We start from the raw sequence: 23,112 nt of genomic DNA on the forward strand, positions 1-23,112 counted from the left end.
ATCTTTTGTCAACCTAAACTACTGGCATAGGGACAATTCCCTCCCCACATTTATGTAAAAAATATATATAAATGAAGAAAACTAAGTAGAACCACAGTATAGTGGTAGCATGGTTCTTCCTTCTTCACGTTCTACAGACCCATTGGTACCCCTAAAAGACTAGTAATATAAAGCTTAGGACATGGTCAAATGGAAGAAAACAGGAAAATTCTGCCCTTCCAGACAGATTTTCCTTCTATGAACTTAATCGAAAGATACATATAAATTGTCACCTTTGCAAAAAATCCTTCCTGCAGCCTGCTTTCCTGGCACACATTGGGGCTGGCTCTGCAGGTATGAAATTATGTATGAAAGTCATATAAAAGTTGCAGCAGACAGCATCTGTGTGCTACTTCTATATGAAGCCACATCTACACAAGAACAAACCTGTGCTTCTCCCCCTACTATTCTTATAACGTTATATTCCGTTTGGATATTTTCAGAAATTACATTGCTAACCCATGACCTGATGCAGCTGTCCATAGGTTTTTCTTCAACTATATGGATGAATTAAAGTAAAACATGCTTCTTTATGGTTGCTTGAGCTTTAAGGTCTTTTTTTTTTTTTTAATTATTATTATTTTCCTTTATTTTTTTTCTCTTCTGTAAAATGGCTAAGAGCACATGCCTCATCTGCTCCTATGACTGAGTTGAGAGGTTGCAACTGTAGCTATACTATCTTAAAAGCTTATACAAGTCCTTAAATAAGAAGGCTAAGCAAGTCTAAGGAAGATATGCCAGGAATATGTATGTTTTGCTCTATTTTTAACCTTAACAAGTTTAGTATATTCAAACATGAGCTTGATAGTTAAGCAGAGACTTTTGGGGAGATTAGTGAGTTTCCTATCTGATTTCTCTCATATGACTATAAATACATTATAAGTATATAAAAGCAGTACACAATATATCTAAAGTTATAAAAATGTTAAATCTAAATGATACATAGATAGAAATTACTGAATTTAAAATTAAGTTATTAAATACATTTAAATATCAATTAAATAACAAACTAAAACCGAATATGTTATTGTTTATTACACTATTATTGTTTACTGCATTATCTTTTCTACATATGCTCTCCTCCATTGTACAGGAGTCTTTCTTTGTGATATCAGCAAATAGTCACACTACATTTGATTGTTTCTTCTTATTAGCTCTATTTATCATCTTTGCTTTTATTGACAAGCTGAAATGTTCAGCTCATGCAAATTAATTATAATTTAATTTTATTGTACTCCAAAGTGTATATGGAAATAGAATATTTATTAATTTTTCCTTCTCATGACGAATGAAATGAATGAGAAGTATTAAATCTTAAGAGAATTCTCCAAATTTTCAGCATTATACTAAACCTTGGAATTTGTAGCTTTCTGTGATATACCTGGTTTTTATCACAATGGAAATCCTTTACAAAACTGAACATACCTTTCTGAAATGAAGACTTACTGGAGCAGTCCACACATTACACTTTTGTACAAAATTACTGGGAAAGGTTCCATTGTATTAGCTGAATTAGCCTATAAGGATACTGTTATGCTTGGATACTACAAGTTTTATGAAAATCCAAAGTTGCCTGCTAAATTTCTGGAGCATATTATTTACAGCATATTCCATAGAAAAGGAATGAGAGTTAAAAAAAAAAAAAAAAAGAACAAAACATATTATGAGATACATTACTACATGCAGTACTAGTGAAGATCACATTCAAATCAAATAGCATGAGCAAGCATAAGACAGTAAAGGGAGTATGAAACTTTCTCATTTTATAGATCAAACTCTGAGACAAAACAGGAATGCTGCATTTGTCCTTGGAAAATACAACATCTTGTAGATTATAAGGTTATTTGTTCCTCTCTAAAACTCTTTCTATTTCTAGTAATGTATTTTCTTTAGATAATTTTAGTCTGATTTTTCTATTGAAGATGCTATGATATAGAATTAAATTCAGATGTTCTATTGAAAATCACTTATTTTTAAGTCTCTACAACCTTGTTTTTCTCTTTTCTTAAAAATAGATCTGATGTTTGACCTCTTCATATCCCTTGAGACCTTATCTGCCAACCACATCCTCTAATATAATTGCTAATCATGCAAATACCTTTGCCTGTTTTAGCATTCTGAGGTGAATTTCACTGGAATTTATATTGAATGAAGTGAAATATACTCATGTCACCTAAGGGTTCTTTACCTTTACTCTTCTTGATTTTTACCTTGTGACCTTTTTTTATGGTCACTAACTCTTACATATCCTGCTTTGTGAAAATTTAAGAAATATTTGAGTTTCATCTTACTTACTGGTACTATTCTCTTTAAGTATTTGACATACTTATTCTATTTTTTTTTTTCTTTCTTATTTTTCGGTATTTTAAACATTTTTTTGTAGTTTGTTAGCATAAATTAGAACCTAATTTTTAAATTTTATTTGTACACTTGATTTACACTTACAGAGGTTATTTTTCAATATTTCTTTATTTCATTTTTCTCTTTGGATTTTATTAAAAGGATATATATATATATATATTATTTATTTATTTATTTATTTTCCAGATGCTTTTACTACTTTTTCATGAACTTTAGACATAACCTGTTTTGACAAGGAAATAGTCTATGGTATCATTTACAATGCACTAAATTATAACTTTAAAAAGGTTTCTAAATGTAAATTAAATAGTAGAGACAAGAATGAAACAAGATCTGCAATTTGCAGACATCAGAACAAGTAGCATCCACTGTGCACTACAGTATGGGGTGATGAGGGCTCAGCCTAGCTCTCGTGATACACCCCAGTTTTTACAGTATCACTTTAGAAAATTACCTGTCTCCTTGCCTTTGGCAGTGGGACAAGGGCCAGGCACACTGTAGAAACAGGATAAAAGCAGATTTAGGCTTTTAGTTTCTGAAAGTGTCTCTTTTGATTAAGGTTCTTGATGGAGCTCACTACTGACTTGTAGCACACGGAAGATGCAATCCACTGATGAAGACATCTACCTCACATTCCTACCCTGCTACACTTAAATTCTGTGCCTTCACCCGTGATTTGAATCACTCTTTGGTTCACATATACTACTTAGAAAGGCTATACGCTATATTCTTAGCTTTCTAAGACTGTCATAAGACTAAAATCTTATGACAATGGGATATGTTTAGCATCATCGGAAACTCCAAAATGTTGAGGAATGTATACGTTCAAAGGAATGTATAATTTTGAAGGAAGGAAATCTAACTCTAAAAGGAAATGTAGATGGTTCTATGAACTTGGAGGTAAAACTTGCAGCATAACTGGACTTTTTTTTCATGGACTTCCTGGAAGGAAAAGCTTTGGTAATATGACAAGCCAAGTAGAATCATTCCACCACAGAGAAAAAACAGATGTGTTAAGTTAGCATCTGGGTTCATACATAAATTCTACAACAAACAAAACCAAAAACACACAGACACACACACAAGCAAACAACAACCCAGGAAAGACCAAATTAGAGACAGAGGATTGGCTGACTTCCCTTAGGTTCTTAAAAGACAGGTCATTGTCACAACCACCCTCCATCCTCTTCCCTAACAAAAAATCACTTTCTTGTTTCCAGAAGCAAAAGGGGTAGGAAGCTTTCAGTGACTGGCTGACCTGGACTGAGTCCAGGTGCCTTAGTAACCCATGGGAGATAAGAGCAACAGAACAGTTTCTCCAAACAGACCATCTGTCCTAATCTTCACAAATGGAAACCCAGGAAGTCTTGGGACTCTAAAGTTAGAATAACTTCTTTTAAGGGATATGTAGTCCTTAATTTAATTTTATTTTTAAAAATGCTCACTCCATAGTATTTTGATGTGTAACTGATGTTCAAGAAGGGATAACTATTCCAGGTAATTAATTAATTTTAGATTTATAGAATGCTTTTCCTTACAGGAATAAATCTAGTAGAAATTTTAAAATATTCAGCCAATCATTCATTCAGTTCCATCTGTTCATCATTCAGCTGCAACTGCAATATTTATCACCTTAAGAATAACCTAAGGAAAATGAAGATATTTTCAAAGATAGATTTATTATAAATATTTAAAAAACAATATTAAATATATATTTGGAAGTCCTTTATGTGTCTGAGACATTACGTCAAGATACCTCTGCCCATCTACAAATGGCACAATTAAAAATCTCTAGTACTGGCATAAGACATATTTTGAAATTCTATAATGTTCTGAATGGAAGTGAAATTATTAAAAGGCAATTAAACACAATTATTAAAAGGCAAATAAACATAATTATCTTGATTAATAAGTACAACAAAACAGCCATGATCTATCAATGGACATTAACTGATATTTTCCACCCTGATATTTAATTTTCAGTGTTATACTTAAGTTGGTTTTGGAACTGGATATTTTTAGATATAAATAAATAAATAAAATATAATTATAAAAATATTTTATTTGTAAACTCAAAATGAAAAGTGCATTAAAATCGTGATTTAAAAACACATGCTAGTTATAACATAATAGTGAATTTCAGTTTCTGATAGTCCAGAGACAGCTGAGAGAAAATTCTAGCACATAAGTTGTTCTTTTTTTTTTATTATTATTATTTTTTATTTTTTTATACCAGGCATCTAATAAATATAAACTAGGACTTTATATCTCAGAGGTTTGTGATTTTGTATGGACAAATTATTTTCATGAACAAACAAACCAGAAAGACCAGTCAAACATTTCCAAGCTTGACTATTTACTTGCATAAATCTCTTTCAAATATAGAAATTTAGCCTATTTTCCCATAGCTGACTCAGTAAGACAACTGCTAAAAATCAGACTTTTTAAAGATAGCTGAATAAAGAATCCAAGTCTTGAAGGAAATTAATTCTCACCCACATTTTTGATAAAACTCTTTGCTATTACCTCAACATCTTTCACAAGACCAGTATGCTATTTACTTTCTTCTTTGTTTTCTTTGCACTGAAGTAAAGCAGAGCATCAAGATCTCACTATTCTCTTTTTTAAAAATCATTTTTCCGGTTAAGTTTAAAACAGCTTAACTTTTATTTGTCTGTCTTTTGTCCTTCACCTAAGTCACTCATAGTAGAGTAATAGAATCTTGCCAATATTAATGACCTGTCTGAACATTGGGGGTTGAGGGGAAAAAAAAAAAAAAAGGTAAAAATAAAATCTTAATGTCTTGTCAGGGACTTGTTAAAGGGCCAGATGCTGTAGGTAATTTAATAATGCTTAGCACACAGCAGCAGTCTTGTGAATGTCATGACACATGCACAGCACATGCTTTTGCAGTTAAATGAAGCTTCTGCAGTTAATAAAACTAAGGACAAAGAATTAGTCCTTATATTTGAAGACGTATGTTGTATTCTTCAAAACCTGCTTAGATATCTCCAAATAATGTCTATTTCTTTGACTTTTGGGATTTCTCTCCTACAAAAGGAAATCACTTTTTCCTGCTTTGAACATTTGGGCTGTAGATATGCTGTCTATATTGGCCAACAGTGCATAGATAAAAACAGTAAGACAGATGGCAATGGATTAATATTTAAACGGTAGCACTTCTGTACCACCATGCAAACCATTAATGACCTTTTCCCTCAAAGACTCTACCTCTACAATTAAACCAAACCCCTGCTTAGAGTTGCCTATCCTCTGGTATCATACATAAAAATTCTATTTTTTCTTTTTCTTTTTTTTTCTTTTTTTTTTTTTTCTTTTTAATATTGAGGATTAGATATTTGAGAACTAAGACAAAATATAATTTTTCCTAACTATCAGTGCCAAATATCTGGAAACAGTGGAAGTATTCAGACTTGGATTTAAAATATAATCAGGTAAAAAATGTCATGGTTTTGTCTGGAATAAAGATAATTTTCTTCACAGAGGCTCACATGATGCTGTGTTTTGGATTTTTGATGAAAAACGTGATGATAATGCACCAATATTTTAGTTGTTGCAGAGCAGTGCTTACATGGAGCCAAGGACTTTTGAGCTTCTTGTGCTGCCCTGCCAGTGAAGCTGGGAGAGGACACAGCCAGGACAGACTTTCCAAAGATATTCCATGCCATACGGCATCATGCTCAGCAACAACGGCTTGGGTAAAGAGGAAGGGGAGGATGTTTGGAGTGATGGCGTTTGTCTTCCCAAGAAACCATTACGTGTGATGAGCCCTGCTGTCCTGGAAGTGGATGAACCCCTGCCTGCTGATGGGAAGCAGTGAATGGATTCTTTGTCTTGCTTTGCTTGCGTGCAGTTTTTGCTTTCCCTGCTGAACTGTCCTTATCTCAATCCATGAGAAAGGAACTTTTACCTTTCTGATTCTCTCCCCCTTCAATCTGGGGAGAGTGAACGACAACAAATAAAAGCCTATAAAGAGGACTGATGCAGCATCGCTGAAGTAACTGTTGATAATTGAAATCCACGTCAGCTTATCTCCAGTCTCACTACAGATGCCCCAGAGTCAAAGCAAGCCTTAGAGTTAAGTCTGGGATGAAATATTAAGGGCTCACACCTAGAGCACTGGACAACCTTCATGCTCTTGCTTCCCCTCTAGCACCACTGTCAGAAAATCACTGACTAACTGTTCCCTTTCATCCTTTTCCTACCATCTCTAAAGTGACAGTAGGTGCAGAAGATCAACTGTTGCCTTCTGATGAGGAAAGAAAGAGGCCCATGACTGCTAGTTTTGTAGAGGTGAGCCTGCAGGAAAGCTGCGTGCAGACAGCCCTCTGCGTACCCAGCATTGATCATCAGCTGCTGGGACCTTAAGTTTTCCATCAAGATTTATAGTAAAGAGATATGAGAAACTGAAACAGCTGCAGAAGAAAAAAAGAAATGCAACCAGCCCAGGAGCTGCATACAACTGAAGGCTTTCTGAAGCCCAAACTTTAGGAACTTATCTCAACTTTGGGAAAGCATCTTTTCCTCCATGTGCTTGACCTTTTCATATCAAATTTAGATTACTGAAAGAAAAATACATTGCAAAACAGCTATTTGACCTCAAACTTCCAAACACAGATGATGAATAAGCTTAGAAAAAGACAGAGGAAATAACCTGCATTTATTTTGTCTATGGTACAAATATTATATAGAGAAGTATCAGACTAATGTAAAAGTACAATGCGTGTTTTTCTTTCTTTTTTTTTTTTTTTTTTTTTTTTTGTTTGTCAGTTACAGATAGTAAAAGATGTTCTACACATTTGATCAATACAGCTTCAGATACAAACTAACACAAGAGGTACCTTGTATCCTAGGAAGAAATAGACTTGCTGAGATCAGAGGGAAAGCAAACGAATGGTCTAGCAGTTCATGTCGATAGACGGTTTGAAGGGTAAACCTTGAGACTCAGGTCTGGGAGATAAGAGAATAGGGGGGAGTTTTTTGAGATAACTGCTGACTATTGTATGAGACACAACTTTCTGACATCTGGCCCAGAGACTACTAAATAAAGAGGGGGGGGAGGGGGAGGAAGCTGAAGAACGACAGAAGGACGAAGCCTGGGAGGAAGACTACAAGCCTTCAGTACGAGTGACCCCCAGAGGGACCACCGGAGACTGATACGTATGCATCCGTGGGATGGTTCAGGTGCCGGAAACTAATTATAAGAACCCTGCCTTTTCCAAAAGTGGTGATGAATATGTATTAGCCTAGGAGCATAAAAACCAGCTGCCTGATGTAACTGGTGTGCGTCTTGGTGGAGCAGAGACTCCCGGTGCACCCAGCACTGTTTGCTTACCTCTATTCCTTTAATAAACTGTAAACTTTGATTGTAACCCTATTTGGGACTCAGTCATTTATAACATAGTTACTTTTTAGACTTGAAGACGATTTTGTAGAATCTGCTAGTAAAACAAAAAAAGGAAAAAAAAAGTCAAAGTGAGAGATCTTACATTGATAGAGTAGACCTTCTTTGCTATAGCTGTTTCGAACCAATAATGAACATAGGCTTTCAACCCTGAAATAGCCAAGCAGAAATTGCACAGAATTTAATTATTGTCTTACTACTGCTTGCATTTGAATTCATAGGGAAACTTTGAATTGACGTATCAACTGACACTGTATGGTCTTGTATTTTAGGAAGGATCTTTTAAGTTAAATAATGGCCATACCTACCAGAAAAGGATTACTATTTGGTCCCAATGAGTGACAGAGAAATAGCTTACTGTTTTTTTGATAGCATGGTTTTCAACAGGCGATTCATAAAGGAGATGTAAGATAAATTTCAAGCCATAGGGTTTTCAAATATTATACAGCAAGATAGTGTTTTGTCCGCACATGTCATATAGCAAAAGAAACCCAATGACATAGAAGATATTACTTAGAAATTGAAAACTTACTTAAATGACTAAAAGAATCATAAAATAACATGTAAAATACCTCATTTTCAAAGAGATCTTGTTGCTCAGGCATGAAGTAGACTACAAATAGCTGATTCTATTGTGTATTTAGTATTTTTCTGACTTAATTATGTAATGTATTAACTCTGGAAAAATAATGCTTTTTAATGCAAGGTCTAGTCACAAAAGCCTAAGTTCACCACTGCTGAATGTCAAATTTACATGAGTAGATTAATGCAGAGAATGATGTAACTTAAAACTGAAACAGAAATAAAAACTTGAAAAAAGAGTTGTTTGCTTTTTTTTTTTTTTTTTTTTCCCATTAACTATTACTGCCTTTTGAAGCCAAATCAAAACAAACAAGTCAAGAGGCTTCATATTATTGCAGGATGACTTAAACAGATAAATGCAGAATATGGATGAATTTCAAATAAATAACATGTTAATTTTTAAAATGCTACTTTGGCAAACCAATCAAAGTGCTGGCAAAGAGGCTGAAGTTTTTACCAGTTTTCAGAGCTTCTTATTTTCTTAATACCACACTTCAAGATAATTAATCAATGCGAGTATATTTTTATAATAGCTTAGCCAAAGTCATTAAGAGTATATCTGAACATATTTTATGTGAGCTACTATTGCAAAACTTGTTATAGCCCAGATGGCTTGTAATAAGACTTTTCCAGGGATTAGATAGACAGAAACAGAGACAACGTCACATTGCCCTGTAAATTATGAGAAGGGATAGAGTTGGATTCCAGCTGGACATTTCCACTGTTATGAGCATCATGGCTCAGTTTTTGACTAGCTCCTGGCTCTTCTCACATGCTGTGCCAGGAGGAGACTTAAGGCCATATGGCCTCTCAGGCAATGCTTTTCCTGCCTTCTGCGGTAATTCCCTCAGCTGAAAGAGGTCTTTTAACTCTGCAGTAAGTATAAGGTAGCTAACTTGTATTAAAAAAAGAAACACGAATTATATCACATTTACTTTATCTGAAAAGATCTTACAATAGTAGATGAGCTATATTTTCTCCTCCTGAAAATTCCTATACTTAGGAAGTATAGGAATATAAATACTATACATTCTATAGCATTCATATAGCTCTTTGTTAAGAAACACTATACTTTAGAACTTATATATTTAAAGTTAATAATATTATACTATGTAAATTATCTAAATATTCTCTGAATCTACAGGTAAAACAAGGGAAAACACTAGACAGTAACTTCCAACAGAAAATTCAATTTACAGTGCAAAAATAACTGAACTATTATAAGCAATGCACATAATTTAGTGCATGAATTACGGATTTTGTGTTCAGGTTATTTTTGGACTAGAAAAGGAAGAGAAAATAAAATTAAAAGTTAAAAACCTTTTCAACTACAAAGAGTAATGATACAATGTCCAAAATGAAGAATTTAAACTATTACATATTCAGTCTGAAGTTCAGTATCAAATATTCTTGTTTGTACATCACTGCAAAAGGTTGGCTACAAACCCGATTTCTGCCTTTTAAAATAGCTTTAAAGACCAAAATATTTTTCCATGCTATATTAGTTAAGGAATATAAATTAAGAGAATCCTGAGAAATGGGTAACTCATTTTGCCAATTTTTTTTTCTGTAATACATCTTAATACATAATCCTACTGCACCACAGTTGTTACCAGAAAATTTATTTTAATGTGAAAATGTTACTAGTGGAAAGTTTAAGGTATTTTAGATTTCTGAAAATTCACTTTTGTTTTAGGACTACAGGTAGGCAAACCTCCCTTTAAGGGAAAGGAAAAAGACTTGATTTTACATGTTTTTCACAAATTCTGATCCTTATTTGCCCAGTTAAGATGTAGATGCAGCTAATGAGAGTTTGAAAAACATCACTCCTTTTCTCCTCAGCACTCTACCATCACCGATATAAAAACAACAACATAGATAAGAAAGAGAGCAGTTGAGACCTTTTATTTCAATTTTGTGCTGTGAAAAAGGTTGTATGTGTAGAACCATTCTGAGTCTACTTTGTTGTTGCAATGCTTAGTTGAGGAGACCTTGTATTTGAGGCTCCCAACTATGCAAGCAAGATTAAAAAATAAAGAAGCAGTATTCCCCTTCCACTGTTGCTTAAGCACATTATTACTTCAACTGCCTTAATAGACACTTAGTTAAAGTTCATAATAAACTTAAGTAAAGGTCTGACAATATACACCTAAGATTTAGAACCAATTGTGCACATGCATTATTATAGTCAGACAACCTCTGCCACAGGCTATTCTGAAAACAAGATACTTGAGATGTTTTCTCTTGTTTCAGATCTTTGACGACAAGAGACAACTACCATCAAATGGATTGAGGTGTTTGCAAAGTGAACATCACAGGCAATACTCAGATATCGAGTTATTTCAAATACTTTGAAATTGAAGGGGTAGTGGGATGTGCTACCTGGTAAGAAATAGGTAAGATAAAGGCACAGGTGATTTGGCCTTTAGATAAAGATGATGAAAGGGACGATTTCCACACCCAAGAGGTTGCACACCTGTTGTTTTCAATGCCCAATTATTTCTCCCCAATATGCCACGTACTCTTGGTGGAACAAAGCAAGCAAGCAAGGACATTTTAAAGAAAAAGAAATCTTGAATACACAACACAAATTCTGTGATAAATGGATGGAAAGTGTCATCAACTTTGACAATTTTTTTGAAAAGATTTATCTTTTAGTACTGTTAATGATCATTACCACAGTTGGTTATTGAAAATTATACATCCACCTGTTATTTTGAAAAAATAACTTAAAAAGTGTGATATAACATTCATTGGTAATCAAATATTTTTCACAAGTTGTGTGGATGTAGAAATTTCAATAAGTAGAGCTGCTGGATCAGGAGCTTTCTAAAACTGACTTGCACATCTCTGAAGCTCATGAGAATTATGATTCTGTCTTAAAGAGACCACAGCTTAGCAAAAATGATGAGCGCCTTTATCTGTTCATCATACTCTAAAAAGGTTTCAGATATCCCCAGGGATCTTTATGAATAGAAAACAGTAAAGCATAGTACAGTAGAAATGCATGTCAGAAGAAATTATTACAGAAAAAGAAAAGTTTACCAAAAAAAAGAAAAAAGTTGACAGAATAATAATCAAATCTGAAGATGAAGCTAGAATGAGTACACATGTAAGCTTCAAATGTCCCCTTTCAGCCATATTTAATTTTGATCCACTTTAGCACTTGTCAACCTTATGTCCTTCACTGAAAGACAGGAAGAAGATTTGTGCAGACATTATGGAGATAACAGGTTTCTGGTTTGATGTGAATGACTATTTTGCATTTCTAAGACAGGCAGAAAATAAGTAGATGTTTTTTCATATTGCTTTAAACTATGCAAACATTGATTGAACAGAGTGAAAAGGTTGTGTCAAGGTAACCTAGTAGAACGCATAATGCAGAGGGTTTTCCTAAAGAAAGGTTGGGAGGTCTGATTATTTCTCCTTATCTTAGATACACAGATCAATGAATGATCATCTTTAAATCTTTATTCTGGAGATATCCTTTCTGTCTGTACTACATCTGGTCTGTTGGTATTCAATGGCATGTCTAAAAATTGATGCCTGGAGATCCACATACAAACTTGGCAGTTTCCTGACCATATGTCACAACAAGACCTGAGGATAAAACTGCATTTCTAACTCAGTCTGTGTAGAACCCAACTGAAAGCATTGCTATAGTGGTGACTCCCTCTCCGTCTTCACTGCTCCCAGCCCAGGCTTTACATTCACTTAACTTCCATCGCCCAATTCCAAATACAACAGACATTTTTCATTTTCCTAAAAGTTGATATGACCAGCAATTTTAACTTCAAACACAAGAGAATAGGCTACTTACTGCTTTGTAACATCACTTATATCAGTTGAAATACATATAAAATTTCAATGACATCACATGTATAGGAGGTGCATTGTTATCCACCTGAATGCATAGGTGTCCTTTCAGAATGATCCTACCATGCATATAAATTTGCACGCTGTCTTGTAATTTTTATTACTCCAACTTTTTAAAAGAAATTAACACAGCAGCATTTCAAAGTTGCTTACTAGATCATCTTTTTGTTGTTGTTGTTGTTGGTTTGTTTGATAGCGCTGAAATATTTCTCTCTGCTGCTTCCTCTGTTTATTTTCACCCCTTTCACACAAAGAGCTGATTCAACATGCAGCATCAGTACAAAGAGCAGTTCTGAAGAAGGCAGGGACTTCCCAGAACATTTTAACATATTTTCTGATGTCAGCAAACCTGTTATAGACAAGTTCCCTTGCCTTCTCTCAGCATATGCTTTTACCTAGACAAAAAAAAAAAATCAAAGTTTTGTCTATCTCTAGTCTTCTTACACAACAAATATTTTTGGAAGGGAATGTAAGAACAAAACATTTTGAATTTTATCTGCCCATAAATTTCTTTGATTTCCAATAATAGAATGTTCAGGCTTTCACTGATTGTACTCAGAGTGCCTAGACTAAGAAATATTAAATTATAAGTATCAACATAAGATATATTTGAATATGCATTCAATATTCCATGAAGAACTGACATAAAAGAAATCAGTATTTATATATATATATGTAATTTTATTATATATATATATATATATATATATATATATATATATATATATATATATATATATATATATAAGGCCATATAGGCATTATGAAAAAAAGAACATAAATACAATATTACAATTTATCAAACTCCTGCTCTGGAGACACTGCACCAGCTACAAACTCACTAAGAAGCTTACAGGTATTCATTCTAATGACTGTAACATATGAACACATTTCCTTCAGGCCTTCGTGTTTTTTTAATATTAGCCTCTAGTACAACATCATAAGTAGGCCAGTCTGGATACACTCATGTTTTCAATGTTAGATTTACTTAGCAAGAATGGTACCAGCCATAAGAGTATCTTTTATATATCAGCCAATGTGAATGTATACCATAGACAACTCACCTTTTTAACAATTAGCAGCTGAATTGGAAGGTTTTAATATTACAGCTACTAGATGAAACTGAACTGTGTTCCATAAACACACAGGCAAGAGCAATATGGCTGGAACAGGTGTTTGCTTAATCTTCCTCATCTGTATCTGCTAGCAATTCTGGTTACCTTTGCACACTCATTTGATGTGCTCATTCAGGAAAATCAGTGCAGATGGTGTGTCACTCTTTGTGCAGTTGCCAAAGATTTTTTTTACAACTTGAAGCCACAGTCTCCAGCCAGTATGAAATCTCAGTGTCAATACAACTAGTTTAATTTAAAACTATTTTGTCAGTATATCCTTAGCACATTAGGAAAAAGAGTGGATAAACAGAGTTTAACCCAGAAGTAACGTGAAAAGAAAAGATGTGGAGTCTAAGGGATTGTCTTCTGAAATTTGTTCACATGTGTTTATATTTCACCCCATTCCCAGTCAAAATGCATTGTTTTCTATCAAATCTAGAACGTTATTTTGTACCATTTTTTTCAGGCAGTGTTCTTGAAAAGCAACAAACATCTTCATTACTATTATAGTAGCCAAAATATAAACAAAATATTACTTCATCGGTAATACATATTCACTAACACAGTAAATACGATTTGTGATAAAAAATGCTTACGATGTGTTAGAAGTAATAAACAATGGGAACAAATACACAAGAAGAATCAAGACAAAGAGTCTACAGGTGAAGAAATAGTTTTTTTTTTTTTTTTCTCTACTTCATTTGGAATGTTGATTTGGTAATATTTTGTGAAATATCATACACCTTTTAATGAATGACAGGCAGTACAATCAATTTCTATTTAAAGTTTGTGGTGACTACAGAAGTATTTGAGTTTGTTTGTTTTTAACATTCTGTTAGCTCCAACTGATTTTTAATATATGCTGATCTAAATACATTACAAGAGTAACGGGGAAAGACCAATTCCCACTGAAATAATGGAAGACTGACAAAACTTGTAAGAAAATGATGGTTATTTTCCCCTGAAATTATTGTTGAAACAGGTTTTGCAGATTATTTTTTTGTTTTGTTACAGCTGTCTCAAAAGTAATTTTTTTTTTTTCATTAAGCTATGTTTTAACTACTTGGGGCCATTCCTGTTTTCTCTGCCTTCAGCTACTGCTGAATTATGCTCTTATGACCCTGTCTTGGATCCTGTGTGTCTTGGCTTTTTTTGGAGTACAGTGAAGAGAATTTTTCGGACTTTTCAGTGTTTTATTTTCTATATTAATTAAACTATTCATAAATCTAAACTGATACACATAACAGTCAATAAAGAACACTCACCTACTGTCAGTTGTCCAGTTAACTGTCCCATGTGATTTCTTGCATTCACTGTTACATTTCTGTCAGACTGTAAGACCAGTGGGCTATCCTGGGAAACATGTATAAGACAATAAATGAGAGAAAAAAATGAGGTAGAATTATGTTAGAGCTAAACATGCATGATGAGAGGGGAGTTATATCAAATGTAATAGCTTTTTTATAATTTTGTAAAGTATGTTTTAAATTAAATTTTTGTATAAAAGAATAACAAAAACACTATTTTTAAGCCTAAATATTTAGTGCATAGAATCGTTACTTTAGAAATCAGAGCTGAATTTAATTTATATGAACTAGTCTTTATTTCCTGAGGATATTACAAAGTTAAAAATTCAAAAAAACCTAACACAAACCTGTGTCATTATTCTTTTCTACATATTGATTATGGATACTTTTCTAGCAACCTAATCAATGCTACTCTACATAATTCTATTAATCTGTACAACCTGTATTATTTGGATTGCTTTTGCTAAAGCTTTTCTGAATACGCCGTGAATCTCTGTAAAGGTAACAAAGGTACCAATATTCTTAAAAAGCAAAGGAGAGCGCTAGATAAGGAGGTCATAATAACACACCCTTTGTTTTCTTTTTTTTTTTTTTTTTTTTTTTTTTGAAGGTGACTGTGCTTTCTAAGATTTTTTTGGAGACATCTTATTTTTTTCTAGTTTTCACTTACACCTGTTTACTTGGACATAGTGCTATACTAAAAATAATTCTTCAATCCTGGTTTGCAGTACTTTTGTTTCAGCTCAGTTATATTCCAGAATGGGGCAGGGGAGGGGGGGCTGCAACTTCTCCACATACCAGAAAACCTGCAGGAAAGGCTATCAAGAAACCAATGTAAGAAAAGTTTATCCAATAGCAGTAAGACATCTAACAGAAACTGTTACGGTTTAAGCCTTAGCTAGAAATGACTAGAAGTTAGGAAAATATTTTTGAGGATTGTTATATAATCCTTCTGTTCTTATCTTCTTTGGCTATCTATTTTGGTCATCCCTGGATTGAACATATTAGGTTAGATGGACTTCTTTAGTGAGTGTGTACTTGACAAAGCAGTTCTTCCTGTTCATGAAAGGTTTTTAAGAAGAGGGAGAAAGGAGTTAAGGAGCCATATAAAAAGATTTATTTTTAACTGGGTGGTGCATTAGGTTTGCACTTAAAAACTTCTACTCATGTAATCCTTTCTTTTGAATCTAGGGATTTGCTCTGCAAGGAACACTCTTCCCAGATGTTTTCGCAATGATGATTACCCTTAAATAGTACTCAGTTCCCTGGAAAGTCTGAGATTTTTCTGAGCTAATTTCTAAGAGTACAGGTGTACTTCATCTCTCACTGGACCCTGTGACCGCTCTCATGTCCTAATTAGCTCTGCATCATGGAATCTGGCAATGAACATCCCTACTTGACTTGTCCATCTTTCTAGATAAAGAGCTATAATTATCAGTGAGATACTGTGTTCAGTGTGACTGGTTTGAGCTAAGCATGTGATGCAATCGAGGGAGCTTTTGGCAACAAAAGCAGCTGCTTAGGACCTTTTTCTCAACACTTGATTTGATTTCCACTTTCTGTATGTTCCTTTGAAGATCATTAGTCCAAACAACTGCTGCTCTGGGAAAGTCAGCTGTCCTGACAGAAAGCTGCATGCCCAAAATATATTTTTAAGGAGCCCTTTTCACTTTTCACTCTTCAGTACTTGAAGAAGATGCTTCTCAGAATAATCTCACCTTGAGTGAGGTACTCCCAAACCTATTTTTGCTTTCTCAGCTAAGGGTTTGGTAAAATACACTTCCAAACCATACTCTCTGTGACTTAAAATCTTCTTTCCTTTCTCCTTTGGAAAATACTTAACATGATTCTTAGGCTGCCTCTCAGGTTTCTTGTGCTCAGGTTCTAATTTTAAAGACCTCAGGTATCAAATTCTCAAGTACAGGATAATGAAAATCAGGTGAATCAAGCATTCTTTCTTCCCCTTTCCTTGTCTTATTAAAAAAATCGGAATGAAGAAGTCAAGAATTTATATTTCTTAGTTCCTGGATGAAAAATATGTATCTGCAAGCTTAAATTCTGGACCAAATAAAACTATTATCAAAACTCTATCAATTGAAGCAGTCCAGCATTTTATCTAAAGCATTTACCTGCACATCTGTTTTCACATGAAAACCTAGAGATAAAAATGTTCAATGTATTCAGAGGTAGTCTACTCAGAGGAGTTAGCAACTTGGTGAAGACATAGCTAAAATCAGTGGAATTACAGATCTGCAAGATGACTATAAAGTGACATGAGTGTCAGCTATGTGAATGCAATTTAACAGATATCTATGGCATAAAAATGTTGGATAATTGTGGCTCTGGGTCACTAGATCTGGCATTCTTTTGATGTGAACTTTAGCTTGCAGTGTAATGGACTTGATAATCCACAAAATACTTTACATTCAGATATTAGTATGAAGTTAGAAGTTTGTCATCACACTTTTTTTTTCCTATAAATTGGAAATTTAAAACAATGTTTTGATGAATATATAAACACACAGGGGAAAAAAAGAAAAGAAAAAAAGGAATAATTAAACTTCTCAAATACTGTGGGTAAAGATTTATTCTGAAGATAGACAAGCCTAGGAATATGCTTAGTTACTTTCTTCATATAATTTCCTAGGCTTATGAAGTATAAAAAACATATTGGTATGATGATTTCATGTATTTACTTAATGAAAAAAGCTCTATATAACACCCAAGAACAACATCAACAAAAAAAAAACACACCACAACACATAACAATAGGGCAAATACCTATTGCTTCCATTGCTGACCATTATACAGCTGTATATAATATCTTTGCTTATAGAGGTGATCCTAGAGAACATATTATCTTACATGCAACAAAACGAGTTCCATTAATTTATTGAGCTCAGTGTTATGAATATTTGGAACAGACTTATGCTACATATTTATAAATATACCTGTACGCATGCACTGTAAAAGTTGTGAGCAACTTAAAGGAACATCCTTGAAGAAGTTCTTCACCTAATATTATTTCCTGATACTAAGTTAATAAGAATGCAAAAGAATAAGAAAACTAAAAACAGGTCTCTGTTGCCCAACTACATGGTGTCTTATGTATGTTGCAAAGCCAATGAAAATCTTCAAGTGGAACAAGTCATACTGTCCGCAAGATGATTTTGTAAGTATTCCTCATGCATACCAATGGCCAGGGCATGGGGTTATTCAACCATAGGTGCAGAACTCTTTGTGAACTTCATGAGGTTCCTCTCTGCCCATCTCTAACCTGTACAGGTCTCTCGGAATGGCAGCACAGCCTTCTGGTGTAACAGTCAGTCCTACCAGTTTTCTATCATCAGCAAACTTGCTGAGGGTACACTCTAAATGTTCATCCAGGTCACTGATGAACAAGACTTGACCCAGTACCGACTTCTAGGGAACACCACTAGCTAAAGCCTCCAATTAGACTGTGCTATTGATCACAACCCTCTGAGTTCAGCCAGCTCTCATCTACCTCACTCTCCGCTCATCTAACCCATACTTCTTGAGCTTTATGAGGATGTTACGGGATACAGTGTCATAAGCCTTGGTTGAAATCAAGGTAGACAACATCCACTGCTCTTCCCCTCATTTACCCAGCCTGTTATAACCCAGGTTAACAGACTGGTTAAAGATGATTTCCCTTTGGTGAAACCATGCCTACTACTCCTTATCATGTTCTTTTACTCCACATGCTTAGAGGAGACATCCAGGATGAGCTACATGGAGGACTGCAGCTCAGGCAGATCAGGGATAAAAAAAAAGACGGCTGCCATGGAGCAAGTAGTCTCGAGTCTTCAGAGGTGCCTTCCAACTGAAACTATTCTGTTTGATTTAGAAGTTACTGCAAGAGTTTAGAAGGAGAATATGAAAGACATGGTGTCAGTCAAGAAGAAATCAGAGAATAAAAAACTCCAGGGAGTAAGAAAACAGACAGATAAGGCTAGGAAACCCAGAGCCAAACTTGCTAACATTAACTTAATCATTAGCATTAAACAAACATGAAGGAACTTCAATAGGTAGGTTTTGAAAAGACCAAACCTACAAATGGCAACAATTTCTGAATCTTGAATACTTAAAATCAATTATTTCCAAGAATACTCCCAACATTCTTATATACTGATATTCAACATTTCCAAAAAAAACCTCAAGAATATTCTTAACTATTTTTCCAAAGTGTCAGGAGAGTAAGGTACCAAAAAGATTGGTACCTCAAACAGGTGAAAGTAAATAAGATATTGTCCAAGTAATTCCTGGACAATTCCAAGATGAGCAGAATTTATATAGGTTTGACCCAATTCAATTAGATACTTTAGATATTTTATGGATTTTCTATATTCTTGCATTCCCAAAATAAAATTCTAAATTTAATTTTATGGTCTTCATTCATGCCTTTTTGTCTTTTCTGATCTGGGAGTCACAATTTAATCCCTAATTACGCTCAGAACTGAGAAAGTGATTGCAAAATCATAATAAACCTTTGGATTTGTGCTCTAAGGGAACACTCCAGGTATGGCTAAATTTTATTGAATATCAGTTTTGTTTTGTTTTGTTTTTAACTCTGATTGTGCAGATTTTTTTTTGGGGGGGGGGGGAGGAGGGTGTTGGGAAAATACTCAATTATTTACTTCATTCTCCTATGGCAAGTCTGAATGATATATAATAGCCATCAATTAAATAAGAGAAAATAAATAGTCAGCTTTTTTTTTTTTTTTTTAAACGCACCAGTAAAATGAGTAGTAGATTGTAGATTTTATATCAAAAAATATTTCATAATATTTCATAATCAACTCCACTGGAAGGGATGCCGCCCACTAGGTCAGGGTGCCCAATGCCATCCAATTTGACCTTGAACACTTTAAGGGATGGGGCATCCACAGTTTCTCTGGTCAACCTGTTCCAGAGAAAACCTGTTCTAGATCATCTTCTCCAGTTTCTCCCCTTCTTGTTACTTTTCTGAAATGGAATAACCAAAGGTTTCTGCTCAGTTTGATTTCAGTCTCAAGTTTTTCTTCTGATATTTTGAATTCCTTAAAATTCTAACAAAGTCTGGAAAACTGCAACACTATGGCAATGCTTTTGCTAGTCTGCTTCCCTATCAATTTTACCACACATTCCTACCAAAAATCAAAAGTGCTCATTGGGTTTCTGACCTGTTCTTGGTCACAGATATCATCCAGCTTCATGATGATGCAAGTCTGATAGGTATAGTAATAGAATAAGAATCATATGCAGCACTCTGGAGAGCTGCATGCACTGGTAAAGATGCACAGCAATCATTGCTATAACCTCCAGACAGAAATAACCTCCCTGTTTTACTTCCTCATATAATGCACCATGAAATTTTTATTATGGCAGAACTCAGTCATGCATAGAAAAACTTAGTGGTAAAGCAGAAGCAGATATTCAAATAGCAGATAAAAGATGCAACTTTTCTCGAATTGACTGAATCATAAAACAAAATTTTGAATGGAATTTAAGTACAAATATCCCAAAAACGAAGCAAGACAAGCTTTCTCCAAGTACATTTGTAAAGTGCCAAAAGCTCACTCCACAGTCATTAAGCTTGTGACACACCAAGTGAAGTTGTATATTACTGAGCTGCAAAACACCCAGAAAACCTTAATTTTGGCAAACGTAGGAAACCAATGCAAATCTTAAAATCTAAAGCCAAAACAGTAAGGGTAGAGTAACTGTACATCACTCCTTGCAAACCATCGTATTTTTGCTGTGTAGGTATATCAGTTACTGAATGAATTTTTGACATTAAGGTTAAATCCAACAGAAATCTAACAGTCCATTATGTTATTGTAACATTGGAAAGCAGTCTTTCAGTTCCTGTTTGTATACAGGTGAAAACCATGGTATTCTGTTCCAGTGCAACAAGAGTGTGTTTCTCACGTCTTTTTACCTTGAAGTGTTAGAACTTGAAGGATACTAGCAATTAAGTCCAGGAAAAGGTTGAAAATATTACAGGAAAAAAATATATAAATCAAGGCGTATTCAGACTTTTGTGTTATATCCCACCATGGCTCTATAAGAATTCAAACTGCATTTATTTTAGACTCATTAGCTGATAGAAAATAAATCATATTGTAGTCAGGGTCTGATAACCTGGACATAAGTAATTCTTTTAGCAGAATTCCAGTTCTTGAGATGTCTATGACTGAAGAAAGTAAGTGTCAACCCCTCCTCATTTGATGCATAACAGGAAATATGTCAATTTATATGATATATAGTCGCACAAAATCAAATGCTATCCCCAATCTAAAATGAAAAATAACCAAATTTAACCTAGTTCATTATGCTCAACTAAACCTCTGGGAAATCTGACATATAAGTTCTGAAAAATGTGAACTCTCCAACATATGAGTAGGTTCTGGGTTCCATTTTTGTGATACCTTTCAGATATCCAGCAAAGGACTATATGGAAGTAATATTTCCATCACAAGTTTTTATTCCACTGTGATTTATATGATACAGCTTTTCAAAGTCTAAAGCTTAAGAAGGATACAAAATTCCAAGGGCAATTTAATGTATAAAATATAATTTCAGAAATACATAGATAACAGTAATTGGAATTTCAGAATTACATAAGGAGCAGAGATCTGAAATGAATAGTATAGCTAAGACAAAGCAGCAAAGCTATTATTAAAAATATTAAAGATTGAATATTAAAAATAACATGTTAAATGAAAATATGACACAAAAGGCAAGACTATCCATTAATTTAAAAATGTTTAGAATTTTTTAAATGAATATTAAACAGTGTTTTATAGAAAGTTAATGTTACTGTAACCTATGATTAAATTATCTAATATGACTAAATGATACTACTAGCATTAGTGTCAGCTTCAACACCAAGTCAGAGCTGTTTATCTGTATTTTGTTTTTTTTTTCACTTCGCTATATTATTCTCTACAATGCTGAGAGTTCCTGATAAGCCTTCCTTCAAGAGGAATGTGACTGTTAGATCTTAATTAACTTGACAATGCTTTCTGCAATGCTATCTCTCTCTACTATCCTTGATTAAATAACCAGAAGCACACACATCTCAAATGAACTCTGATACACACTACCAAAACAAAACAAAAACAAAAAAACACCAACAAGAACAACAAAAAAAGGAACATTGCTATTTCATTGAGCCTGCATGCACCTATTGCTTATCACAGCAATTGTTAGATGCTTTCAGGCTTCATTATTACACTTGCTTGATGCAAGCACTATCAATTCTATGGATGCTTATCATGAGGTTTTGCTCAAGGCATCAGAAAGAAATCCAAATAAGAGTGGCAATGACAGGAATTACAGATAATCCACTGATTATCTCTAGTAAGATATATTATGAAAAACGTATTTCTCTATGTTTTCAGAAAACATTTTTATTGCCATAGCCAGGGCTGAAAACATCAACATTTATGGCAACGGGCTCAGCATGTATTTTATCAACTGTAAAGCATGGGGATTCGGTCCAAAAATGTCTTTGCAGCATTTCTTTCATGAGGGTAGCATCTGTGGTGTTACTGAGAACAGTCCCTTTGGGGTATCTAGCTATAATAGCCACATAACTTTCTATGTAGTCTTTGGCTTTAAGCAGGAGAAGCTGACTTGTAACTCTTCTGCTTTAATTATGGAACCAAAACCTACACCTGTCCACACAGCTGGCCCAGTCTTTCTTCAGGACCAGTTCCCTATCCTTTCATAAGAAAGGATCAGTTTCTCTTTTTTTTTCTTTTTCTTTTTTTTTTTCAATACAAAAGCTGCATAAACTTGAACAAGATGGGTAGCAAAAGAGTATTTCAAGCTTAAGAAAATATTCCCTACACATCAGGCAGGCATCAGCCTTTGATTCTGACACACCAGCATTTAGAAAGTGACCTTGAAAAGTATTAACTCAGGTTTTGCTGTTGTACACTCTTTAACCTTGCAAAACATTTAATAAGAAGCTTTGCCATTAGTATGACACAAACTTGGCCTGTATCTGAGCTCAGAATTTGTTGCATGTCTCCTCTAAAACTTGTCATCTGTGGAAAGAAGATATTCATCCCCACCTTTATTGTAGGACATGACTTGGTGGTTCAATAAATTGCTTTTCTGTTAGAAAATCTGCTTTGAGACTTGCCAATCACTGACTAAAAGCAGTCACCGGTCCTGTTTTCAAGGTCAAAACAGAGGACAGAAAATTCTGTGTAGAGGATTATGGTTCAGTGAAAGAGACAGCAGATGTCCCTTCAGGGAAGCATATTATTTTTCAGTGGAAACAGAACCAGTGTGAAGTTTGCAGTCATAGATAATTGCCACCTTTTAATACTACAGATCTTTTCCAAAGATATAATTAACTATTTGTCTTTCTACACAAACTATTGTGAATTTA

General features: G+C 34.2%; 1 protein-coding gene across 13 annotated transcripts in view; it reads right to left on the minus strand.

Annotated features, from left to right (window-relative positions):
• The window catches only part of SGCZ (sarcoglycan zeta), a 444,851-nt gene that overhangs the window by 67,516 nt on the left and 354,223 nt on the right, over window positions 1–23,112 (minus strand). For all 13 annotated transcript variants that reach the window (XR_011808957.1, XR_011808956.1, XR_011808955.1 and 10 more), the window contains one exon: window positions 14,664–14,751. Coding sequence is in view for 10 of the 13 variants with exons in the window: in XM_072037142.1 (XP_071893243.1) it covers window positions 14,664–14,751 (88 nt within the window). In the remaining 3 variants the exon portion in view is untranslated. The remainder of the gene's footprint in view (window positions 1–14,663; window positions 14,752–23,112) is intronic.

This window comes from Anas platyrhynchos, chromosome 4 (assembly GCF_047663525.1).
Source record: "Anas platyrhynchos isolate ZD024472 breed Pekin duck chromosome 4, IASCAAS_PekinDuck_T2T, whole genome shotgun sequence".
In the NCBI taxonomy this organism is placed as follows: domain Eukaryota; kingdom Metazoa; phylum Chordata; class Aves; order Anseriformes; family Anatidae; genus Anas; species Anas platyrhynchos.